We start from the raw sequence: 12,390 nt of genomic DNA, 5'->3' as shown, positions 1-12,390 counted from the left end.
TTAATTTCACACTTCCATCATTTCGAGTGGTGTCAGTGTTAATAAGCTCCCACTGAGAGTAATGCAGATATCATGATGTCTCCTCATGTCCCTGTTACATGTTTCGTCAGAGCTGATTTTCAATTTCTTGTTATTTTCTTACTTCAACATTGCTTGTATCATTTTTACTGTCGTGAGTGTGTCATACTCACTATGATATTAAAATAAGTATTTTTGCTGAGCCTTACCCATAATACTATGAAATAATGGAATGCAAATTAAAACTGTACGTAGCAGTTTCTTAATCATTTGGCTTTAAAGATAATCTGGAGTAACTGATTACATGTGAAGTAATGAATGAACACATAATGACTCATGTATTAAATACAAACCTTTTTTTAATACGTGCTGCAGTAGATCCTAAAACTTTTTGCATTTAGGGGCTCTGCTAATACCCTCCTCATCCTCCAATTCAATGTAAAGCCTTTTTTTCCAGCCTGGATCGACTTCACAATTTGCTGTTCTCTTTGTGACTCAAAAAAATTAATATAGCTTAACTCCACTCTGTTGAAACACAAATTTCGAATGCACATGTGAAATTGCTATTAATATAATAAGACAGTTGAAGAAGACATAAATTTGAAAAAGCACTTCCAAAATGGTTTTTTCAGAGTCACAGATGACAATTATCGGGGTATTTCAAAATGAAAACTGCTTCTACATTTTTAACATTTTTATTTTTTGTGAAAAAATTCAGATGATGTTGTTATGAAAATTCTCACTTCAAAACAACGAAAAAGAATGAGGATGAGCAGCCACTCAGCTCCAAGTGAAAGATGTAGGAACGCCCCCACCCCCTCCCTCCAGACTTCCACTGTGTTTGGGAGCCATGTGTCCCATCTGTGATCTATAGGTGGTGTAAATGTATTTAGTTTCCAGATGCTGATGCAAGAGCTGTTGAATCAGGAGTAAAAACATAAAAATTCTGAATTTAGTAGTGTCTAGCATTTGTGTATTCTTAGTTTGTCTTTCCTGACACTAGACAGTATGACAGTACTAGGCATTATAAAGGTGACCAGGCACATATCCATGCCTATCTTCTGGGGAGGCAAGGGAGTTACATATTGATTCTCCCACAGTCCCTCTCCCTATTTCTCGAAGTACTTAGTACTCAACTTCCCAAAAATTGCCGTTTGGAGAAACACAACACCTGAAAAGCATTCATCTGAAATTTTCAGGAGGACATGTGTCACATAGCTGGTCTAAGCAATACAACATCAACAAACTCTCATAAAATGACTACATTGTAATTTATAAGATACAAAATTGAAGTGTGCCCTTGGTGTTATCAGTATTTTATTCAGCACTACAGCTGTGTACTCATACCTGCAGGCTACGTATGTGTGAGTGTATAAGTGACAAGAATACTATTCTTTCAGTCTTTCCACCTACATTCCGGAAGTCACTTGTTTTACTATTTTTTCTTACTGTAGGGTCTTTCCCTTTCTGGCTTGCTTCACACAACTTTCCGTTATTTCCCAGTTCTGTTTGTGGGCTCTCAGACTGAGTCAGGTTTGTTGTTTTCAGCCAATATGGTCAGCATCGCCAGTTGCTTTGGAGAGAAAACTGCAGCATATATTGCATACCAGGGACCAAAAGTGCACTGATGATAGTGCGAAGTATTTTTAACAAAATAGAAAAAAAAACTTGCAAATTATTCTAATTGCAAGCTAAAAGGGATGTGTAGGGGTGCAGGGTAGAAGTGAAAGAATGCAGTCAAAGTATGAGTAATATACGTATTTTTCATGTGTCTTTTCAGTTGTGATTGTGCCCTCCAGCTGGCATTTTTTGTTCATAGTTGTTTTATTTTCATGCAAGCTGCTTCTGTAAATGCTATCAGTCTTTCTAGCTGATATAATTGGATAGATAAAAAATCTGCTCATGAAGCAGCTGCAGTAGAAGATACACACAGAAGTTACAGAAATCTGCAAGCTTTCAGAGCCAGTGGCTCCTTTTTCTGGCAGAAGGGTGGAAGGGAAAGGAAGGGAATGAAGAAAAAGAACTTAACAGTTTTAGGAAGTGGGGAGAGTTACAGAAAAGTTACCCAGAATTCTGGGTCATGGAAGGCTTACTGGACAGGGTGAGAAGGGGCTCTGGATGATTTTTACGTAACTCTCCCTGTGTTATAAACCTCACCAGTTCTTTTCCTTCATATCTCTTCCCTTTCCTTTGACCCTTGCCAGGATAAGAAGCCACTGGTTGTAAAAGCTTGCACATTTCTATCACTTTAATATTTGTTTTCTCCTGCTGCTGCTTGGTGAATAGATTTTTTGTCTAGGTCTAGCCAATTACATTATATTTTCAAAAATTGGTTATTTTTGTTGATGTATTATCCCTGTAGTTGATTAATATTTTTTCACAACTGATGAGTGCTAAGAACATCTCTTTATGCCCACAACTGGACTCTTACTATAGTTCTCCTATTAATTTGTCTCAGCAAAACAAGTTTTAATGCAGCACAACAGAGTTTATGTTATAAGACAACCTGTAAATGATAGAATGTTACAGTTCATGTAAAATTTTTAGTACTGAACATTCATAGCTTTTTAACTAGTAGAGTTTCCACTTGATAGAAATCTAATTCCAAGACCTTGTAGGAAATTTCATTAAGCATTTATTCAATGCTCCAAGTGAAATAATGATAAGAAATGTTATATTTGTTATCTTTGGTGGCTGGAAGTGCTGTGACAATATAATGCTCCTGATTTTATAGCAGATATTTTTTATGCTTAATGTAATGCATAGTATGAAAGAAATGATGGTGTCGACTGTTTTGCACATGATATTTTCACGCTTTCCACATACATTTTAGAGAATAAATTTCACATGCTTTAGCATAAGCTATATCACCCTTGTTCTTGCGTGACAGAATCTTATGCTTCAGGAACCAACTTGCACTTACTAATAATAGAACAATGTAGATATGCTGATATAGTATTTTAAATCTTGCTGTGGGTCTGTAGATGATCACTGGCTTCAAGGAACTTGATTGAAATAAAATAGATGTCTTTAAGTGCTTACATAATATAACTAAGGGACTTCATGAGTACAGCAACCAGTAAGACTTGCTTAGTTTTCTAACTTCTCTAACTGCGACCACTTACATTTATTTTGGAACGGGAATTATCTTGTGCATAATTGTAATAGGGACACACATGGTTAAAATAGCTTTAACTGTTTCAACCCATCAAACTTGTGCATCATGTTTGCAATCTGTGACATTTGTTTGCTTACTTTCTTGTGTCTGCTGACAGGTTTTAACAGCATCTGATAGTCTAGAGCCAAAACAGTGTTCTTCCGCAACAGGAGAGACACATGGCAGTCACCATGATGATCATCATGATGCAGATTCATTTTCGGATTCCCTCAACCATTTTCCTGACCAAGAAGTGGAACTTTCACCAAAAACAAGTGATGAGATTGATTTCAAAAGTTTGACATCTCAACTTAACTTACAAAGCCAAGATGTAAACAGTGACAGTAACATTATTGTTGATGGCAACTCCTCCTCCTCTGAATTTTTTGACAGTATCAATGACTCTGAAAGTGTATTGAATAATGAAATTGTATCTAGCAAAAATGTACACGTCCAAGACCATCACCTGCATACTTCATCACGATGTGAAGGATTGACAGAGTGTGATTCATTGGAGAACAGGGCACCTGAAATGATGATAGAAGCATTTCATACACCAACAAAATTTTTATCAAAAGTAATTTCTACACGAAACTTTTGTATCACACCAGGAGGTCAACATACTGAATACTGAAATTAATTTGAATTGTTTTCCTTTCTGATCTTCTAATGGTGAGACACTGTTTCATTCTATTTACAACCATGAACTACTGTGTGAAAAGACATTAACAGTTAATGTGCAGCATATGTCTATTACAAATGAAATTTTAACCACAGATTAGTAGGAATATGGTGGTTAAGAATGCTGTTTGCATGATAGAATGCTGAAAGTATGTGGGGATGCCATCTCTAATTAGTACTGCTTATGGTTACTGATGTAAAATTTTCTAAAAATACATCTGTTGTATTTATGGAATGGATGTTCTGAATTGGATGTTAGTAATTTGGTGACATAATATGGTGCTCTTTTGTAATCAATATTTTAATGGAGCATTTAATTGCATTTGCTGGTGTTTAGACTTTGCTTTTGTAAGATAATTTCCAAATCTTTGATGTAGTTTGACTTTTGGCTTTTGTTATGAAACCAAGCAAAGCATAAGCTTTTTGCCTTTGCTGACTGTAGTTATGCTAAAAAGAATCTTCACACTTTTTTGTCTTAAGTGAGATGAAGAATAGGCCAGATGCGCAGTACAGAAATTTGCAGAGAACAGGAAGAAAGTCACTCGGTATCTTCCTCCTCCCTTTTAGGAAACACTATCATTATTCCTTAGTTTCATTTGTAATGTGTTTCATGGGACCCCATGCATAAATTAAACATGTTTTGTATACTGGCTACATAATTCCATGTATCTGTATTCTGAATCCAAACAAAACATTGTTTTTAACATGTAAATAATTGAGGAGAGAAAAACATAAGATGAAGAGCTTTCCATTTATGAAAAATATGCCAATATCCTTTCTAGACAAGAAATACACTGTCAGCTGCTAAATTTATTTGCTCTTTTGTATTGTTCTCTACTCATTTTACCCAAGACAAATTAATTAAAAAAACACAGATGTCTAAGGTGAACTGTTGGTTATTAATTTGATTTTCATTCTCCTACAAAGTTTATTTATATTTTGAGGAATGTTAGCCAGGCTGAGGTCATGTGAGTTGTAGTGTTGTATCTGATATTGAAGAGATGCACCAAACATCTATAAACACGAGTAAAATTTTCAGTGTTTCCAGTCACATCATTTTGACTGGATAAAATTGCTGTTACTGGCACAGTACTCCACATGTATAGGTGAGGAAGCAACATCTGGAATCTTTCCAAGAGGAGCCAGAATGATGCCTGCACCTTCCGTGGAAGATACCAGTTATTGCTGTATCATCTGTATGAGTGGAACATTGTGCTAGTCATTGTGGTCATTAGTGTTACTCCTGATTATGGCCCAGACAACTGTAGAAGTCAAGTATTTATTTTGAAATGACTTGGCTATAAGCCCAAGGGGATTTTTTTCAGACAAACAACCATGAAAGATTATGACAACCCAAATCATTAAAACTGTGAGCTATGAACTGAACATAATGTTTTGTATTAACTCATTTATTTATGAATATTAGAGCATTTCATGTGACTGGTAGTTCATACTTCAAGCAATGTGTGCTGTGGTAATGAGGTTGAGATAAGGAAAAAGGAGCAAATTCATACATTAATACCAGTGGGAGAATAGAGGGAGGAAGTTTGTGTGTGTGTGGGAGGGGGAGGGGGATGAGTCAAAGTTAAGTGGCTGGTAAGTAGAGCAGTAGCTCTCACCCCCCCCCCCCCACCCAACCCACACCTCTACCTTGCTCCTCTTCCATTTCGAAGTATTTATAACGTAGCATGCTAGATAGGTGTTCCGTAGGTTTAGAGAATTCCCAGCCTGGCAGCACTCAGTTTTTCAAAAACGGTAGCAGTTCTGAAAACTATTTATTGTGGATGTTCCAATGCTAATATAATTACAGGAATATCTTTTTGCAACTGTTAGTGCATCTTTTCTTTTTATTACAGCTGTTATATTGGTGTTAAAATATACAGCTGTAAACCATGCTAAGATATCTGTTTTTACAATATTTAGTGTGTTTTCTTTACTCACCTGACTTATTAAATCTGGCATATTTGTTACACAAAATCAATTACTTTAAAGTCCCGTCCTGGAGAACTGAGTATATATGGGGACACTGTTAGAAGCAGTCATCAACAACAAAATGCACATATAATGTTGTAATGAAAAAATAATTTCCCATCTTCAAATAAATTCATGTATACATCTGGTGCTTTATATGTCTGGTGCTTACTTTTTATCATTTTGAAATTTGTTTTCCCATGAACTGGCAAGAAGAGAATATGCCACTTTGGATATGTTTGCACTGATTCTCTCTCTCTCTCTCTCTCTCTCTCTCTCTCTCTCTCTCTCTCTCTCTCTCTCTCTCTTTCATTCCCTCCCCATCCCTCTAACACATTTCCTTTCTGAATAGGTATGGTCTCTAATCACTGAATTGTAAGTACACACGTATTTGCCATAAAACTAGATGAGTACTTATTTTGTTGTTGATTTTTATGGAGATTTCAAGGTAACTCAATAAGATGGCTGTTGGGTTCTCTCATTTTCCTGTGTTTAAACATTGTTAGGACATCTTCCAATTATATTCCAGTCTTACGTTCAACATTGAAGGAAATGATAGATTGTTACTTAGCATAAAGATGACACTTTAAGCTGCAGACAGGGACAATTAAATGACACTTACTAAGCTTTCAGCCACAGCCTTCATTGGAAAAAGAGAAAGTGAAAGCTTATGTGTGTCTATTAATCGCGCCTGTCTGCAACTTAACGTGTCATTTTTATGATAAGTAGCAATCTATCTTTTCCTACATTGTTGATATTCCTAACTGGCATTTCCATTGTTTGATTTTTGCCAACATTATGTTCACTATTTTTGCTTTGATGGTTAATAGCACCCTCTCAATGGCACATTAACTGAAATACGTATTCAAAGGAGCTAGTTGTGATAGGAAAGTGACTGTAAAAACAGTTAACAAAAACATTTCCTCTGTAGTTTTGAGTACATATTAGTTTCAATCTGACCCTGTATTTCCAGACACTGCATGCATTTAAGGTATGTTTTGTTAGTTGTGCTAGATCATTTATGAACCAGGTTCTTAACACTGAATACACACAAGGCACTAATAAACAAGAGCCTTGGAAAAAGTTGCTAAATATACTTACACCTGCATGTTAAATCTCAGAAAACTGAATTAGAAATATGTTATTGTTGCTGTTGGAACTCTTTCATATCAGTATACTTGAAATTACAATATTGAGAGATATGTTTCAGTTTCCTGATTTTTTGCGTGCATATATATATATGAGAGAGAGAGAGAGAGAGAGAGAGAGAGAGAGAGAGAGAGAGAGAGACAGAGAGAGAGAGAGAGAGAGTGTGTGTGTGTGTGTGTGTGTGTGTGTGTGTGTGTGTGTGTGTGTGTGTGTGTGTGTGTGTGTTCAAACTTTCGTTGTGAGTTGGAACCAGTCTTTTCTTTGTCTGCTCCTTACTGAATTAAAACCTATGAAATGCTACTGAATTGCTTTAGACAGAAATTCTGTACTTTAGTATAGTACTCTGTTGTTATTTTTATTATTTCAGATTGTCATTCATGGATAATTGTGGTAATGTTTTTAACAGTATTTGTTAAAAGATTTATACTCCTTGTTCAGACAAAACTGAACTGCAATAAAATTTAGTTCCTGTAAGTATCATTAGATGGCTGTAGCAGCTGTTCACAGTATGAATGAGAAAAAATTATTGATGTATGTGTATTTTTGGAATTCAGTGTAAAAATCATACGATTTTGTGAGACTACCAACTTACAAACAAGGAACAAAAGAAAAAACAACAGTTTTTGTCAAAAGTTTCAATAGTGTTTCAGAAAATCATTGTTCCAATTTTTCTTAAGATGAGAGTGAAAATAAAATCATTCAACTAACACTTTCAATATGGTATGCAGTGTTGTAAAGGATACTGGATTGGATAAAATATGAAAATACTAGTTTCTTTTTTAGATTTGACTTCATCTGGAACCTGTAAGTGCTCAGTGAACATACTTATTTCGAGTGGTAAAAGGAGGCACAGTAATGAAATGCAACTTGGGATTATTGTAGCAGATTTTGGTCACTGAGTAACCATCTTCAACACAGTGGATAAAGTTAACACATTTTAGTCATTATTTGGCATAGTCTTTCTTGTACTATACACATCAGAAGTTGAAATTGAACTCTTTGGTACAATGAAGATTGTCACTCAGTGACTGAAATGTAGATCTGCTACAGTAATCATGAGTTGCGACTGATTGCTGTATCTTCTTTCACCAGTTGATATTAGTTTTTAACAAGTTATTTAAATCATGATTGTAAAGCAATAAATTGTTGTATCTAAGCATACCTTTAGTAGAGTTTGTTTTCGTGTGTTGTGACATACTATCCCATTTTTGGTCGAAGAGTAGAGTGAGAGTGCTTATTTGTTGCTGCTATAGCCATCATAATTTAAACATTTGTATTTGGTAAATGAATCAAAGAATACATTTTTACCTTCAAGTATGCAGCATTCTTATGATCTATTAAAAGCAGCAGCTACCTTTACAACGAGACAAGGATTAATAGTAATATACTGTGGTAGTATCAGTAACCACCCCCTCCCCCCCCCCCCCCCCCCAACCTCCTTTCCTACACATACCATTTCCACCTCGAGAACAAAATATTACCAAAGGACATTGTTTTATTAGTGGTAATAACAGCTTATAAAACATGGTCTCCCCCAGTGTAGTTAAATGTTGACTGAGTGACTGACAGGATCCAAAAGTATTACATATGTATCTTCCCAAAGCTCATTAACATGAGTATATGCTGTATCTTAAGTCTCTTTTTTATTTATGTAAATTTTTTTCTTCTATGTTGTCCTCTATTTGTGGAAGTTGGTACGATTTATTATAAACATGGACTGTGCTGTTTGAGTATGGCTCCAAGAACTATATTCTGTACATCCCATTACAAAGATTATAGCTGGCAAAGAACTCATATTTTTTTTCTAAAATTAGCTGATAGTCTGTGTTTTTTAAGCAAGTGATATGTACTATTACATTTAGAAAGATTGTCCACTCTTCATGTCACTGAAGATAACATGACATATAAGATAAGAAATGCCAAAAATGTATCTTTGTAGTATAAAAAGATTTGTATATCCCTTATCTCCAAGCTTCAGAGAAGGTGATGGACTTGAACTTAGACTTGGCTCGACTTTTTCTGGCTTTCAGTTGTTAGAACAACTGGTTGTAAAGCTCTGATGCTGCAATGAATGTTATCTGCATGTAAGAATTAGGTTTCAGATTTTTATATCCGAAATACTCAAAAGTGGAATTTCACATCTGAATAATTGTAGTTTTTGTATAACTCCAGGAATAGCTCAGCAATAATATGAAAATTCATTCCATTGGTGCTCAGGACAGTCTTGAGTGAATGTGTCTTGTATTATTGTTTACATGAATTCTGGTTATGAGCTTAAGTGGTTGCTTGGCATCTTGAGAGCTTGGCAAAGTATTTGTGGATTGTAATTATGTGTTGTTATACATGTGATATATTATACATTATACAATCACATACATTATAATGTTGTGTATATTTTTTATGTTTTGTGTATCATATGAACAGTGTAAATACTAAAAGTGTGTAAATTATTACCAATTAAACAAATAAATGTACTGAGTATTAGCATTCCTAAATGTGTCTGTCATTACTCATCCTTAATATTCATTCTGAAAGAGGAGATTTCCTGAAGTTTATCATGTGTTGTATAGGGTATTAGTTCTGCTTGTCTGCTGTAATCATAATTGTGTCTTTGAAGTGAAAAAAATGGAGAAGCAAACTCAAATACTATATTCCACTCAATCGTACACAATTTGGAAAGTTCAGCAGAGTTAAACCCAGTTAATGGTATCTGTTAGGAGTAGGACAGTCTACATAGCAGATAATTTTCATCTAAGGAAAACTTCTTTTATCAGGTAATAATATGAATGCACACTCTTAAGGAAGAATTAGAAGAAGAAGAAGAAGAAGAAGAAGAAGAAGAAGAAGCATAATGAATTAATTACCCAGTTGGGATGGAAGATGGTGGATGACATGTACATACAAAGACAAACAAATTATTACAATTTCAGTGAAATTGGATGATTTACCACCCCTGGCCCTTACTCAAGTAGTTACTCAAATTGGCATTGATTGATAGAATTGTTGGATGTCCTGCTGAGGGATATTGTGCCAGATTCTGTCCAATTGCTACAAATCCCAAGCTGGTTGGATGGCCCGCCTCTAATGCTCCACATGTTCTCAATCAGGGAGAAATATGATGACTGTGCTGGCAAAGGCAGGGTTTCAAAAGCACGAAAACAAGCAGTAGAAACTCTCACTATGTGTGGGCGAATGTTATCTTGCTGAAATGTAAGCCCAGGATGGCTTGCAAGGGCAGCAAATGGGGCAGAGAATATCGCCAACATATCACTGTGTTGTAAGGATGCTGTAGATAACAACCAAAGGGGTTCTGCTGAGAAAAGAAACGGCACCCTTGACCATCACTCCTGGTTGCTGGGCCATATGATGGATGATGGTTACAGTTGGTATCCCACTGCTGTCTGGGGCACCTTGAGCCACATGCTTCGAATTGAGCCATGATGACCAGTAAAGATGTGTCTAGAGATGCTCTGACAACAGTTGGATACCTACCGTACTGTTGCCAGTGGTATGGCCCGACATGGTCTGGTGTAACACTACGTTTCATAGCAGGACCACAGCAGTTGTCATTTGTGGCACCCTTACAGCACTGTGGTATGTCGACTATATTCTGTGCCCTGTTTTGATGCCCTTCGTTTCAAGCCATCCAGGGCTTACACTTCAACAAAATAATACCTACCTGCACGCAGTGAGAGTTTCTACTGCTTGTCTTCATTCTTGTTGAACCTTACCTTGGCTATCGAGGTCACCAAATCTCTCCTCAACTGAGCATGTTTGGAGCAATAGGGGCAGGACCCCCAACCAGCTCAGGATTTTGACAGTCTAATGCACCAATTGGGCAGAATCCGGCACACTATGCCTCAGGAGGATATCCAATAACTCTATCAATAAGTGCCAAGCTGAATAACAGCTTGCATAAAAGACAGAGGTGGACGAATGCATTATTGACTTGCTCAATTTGTGAAGTGCTCTTCCTCTTGAATAAATTGTTCAATTTTTCTGAAATTGTAAATGATTTGTTTATCTGTACACGTACATCGCAGGTACAAATTTCTGTCCCATTAGGATAATTCCTTCACAGTCCATTGTTTTTATCATTCAAGAAACTAAATACATGTCCTTAATCCTGTACTCTTATGTCATATGATGTTCAGGATTCTTAAATTTAGAAAACACAAGACATAAGCACACAAGCAAATCTCTGGCAATGTTCTTAGTATTACACATAATTACTCGTATTACAAGAAGTCAGTACTACAGAAAGCACACAGATAAACATTATACAGATCAATATTTACAACCATATCCATAATGGGCCTTCAATCTGTGACACTTCAGTTACATCCTGCTCACCTTAGTGGTTTGGTTTCACTGAACTGCCAGTGCAATTCGTATCATTTTAAATTATTGTGGTTTAAAAGCTGCTGTGGTGGTGGTGGTGGTGGTGGTGGTGGTGGTGGTGGTGGTGGTGGTGGCAACAACAGTGATGACGATGACTGTAATGATTTATGGTTAAGTCATATCATGTGAGAGTAACATGTGAGAGTAATATAATGAAGGTGAAGTCGTGCTGCTTTTAATGTACTGTTTTTTGAGAGGTGAGAATTTTAAGTAAATAGAAACAAGAGTAATTACAATAGTTAAGGCTGAAAAGCAAAGTTAATACCAATACTGTTGTGGTTAATACAGCTTTGAGAAAGAATATATGTAATTGAATGAGCACTTGCTTCCTCTTTATATGTGTGAAAACAGAATTTCAATATCTTAAATGATTCCAGAATATTATTACCTGAATCAGCCTCTATATTACAAGTAGAGGCTGGATGCCAGTGGTGGTGCCTTATTTAATGCTGTAAAAAATTGCTGTAATATCTGGTGAAGTTATTAAAAGATGCAAAATAGTGTGAGTGAAGATTAAGTTTCAAAAGTGGAGCAAAGATGGTAATTGGATAGTTTTGTAGACTATCATCTCAGGAGCTGTGGTGGCAGGATACTTGGACAGTACTGCTGGTAAATTTGCTGATCATCTGTTACAATAAGGAAAAATTTCAGTTCTCCATCTGTCTAATGGGAGAGTAACATGATTAAAACAAATGCTGGGACAAGATACTGTATGAGATTTTTTTTTCAACTATCTTTCTCAAAACTAATTGAGCAGTGAGCTAGATAACAATACCATGAGGGCAGCATCTTACCAAGAGATATAAATGTTTCTATTCATTCACCATAAAGTAGAAAAACAGTGAACATAAAGCTCTTAAAGCATTGATAACTACAGGTGGTAGGAAATATAGGAAAACATATATGATTAGCATCCATGTCAAGCATTCATTCTTCATGATGAAGATATGGAGTATCAGTGGAAGAACTTGAAAACCATCCGCCAACATGCTTTACACAGGTATTTCGATCTT

At 36.0% G+C, this 12,390-nt stretch overlaps 1 protein-coding gene across 1 annotated transcript in view; it reads left to right on the top strand.

Annotated features, from left to right (window-relative positions):
- Positions 1-7,111, top strand: part of LOC124596275 — a 549,311-nt gene extending 542,200 nt beyond the window's left edge. Inside the window, exon 9 of the mRNA XM_047135358.1 lies at positions 3,294-7,111. Coding sequence (XP_046991314.1) covers positions 3,294-3,809 — 516 coding nt within the window. The 3' untranslated portion in view covers positions 3,810-7,111. The remainder of the gene's footprint in view (positions 1-3,293) is intronic.
- The last annotated feature ends 5,279 nt before the right edge of the window (positions 7,112-12,390 follow it).

The sequence above is a fragment of the Schistocerca americana genome, chromosome 1 (genome assembly GCF_021461395.2).
Source record: "Schistocerca americana isolate TAMUIC-IGC-003095 chromosome 1, iqSchAmer2.1, whole genome shotgun sequence".
Classification (NCBI taxonomy): Eukaryota; Metazoa; Arthropoda; class Insecta; order Orthoptera; family Acrididae; genus Schistocerca; species Schistocerca americana.
Note: the sequence above shows the minus strand (reverse complement) of the source record. Positions and strands in the feature narration are given on the sequence as shown.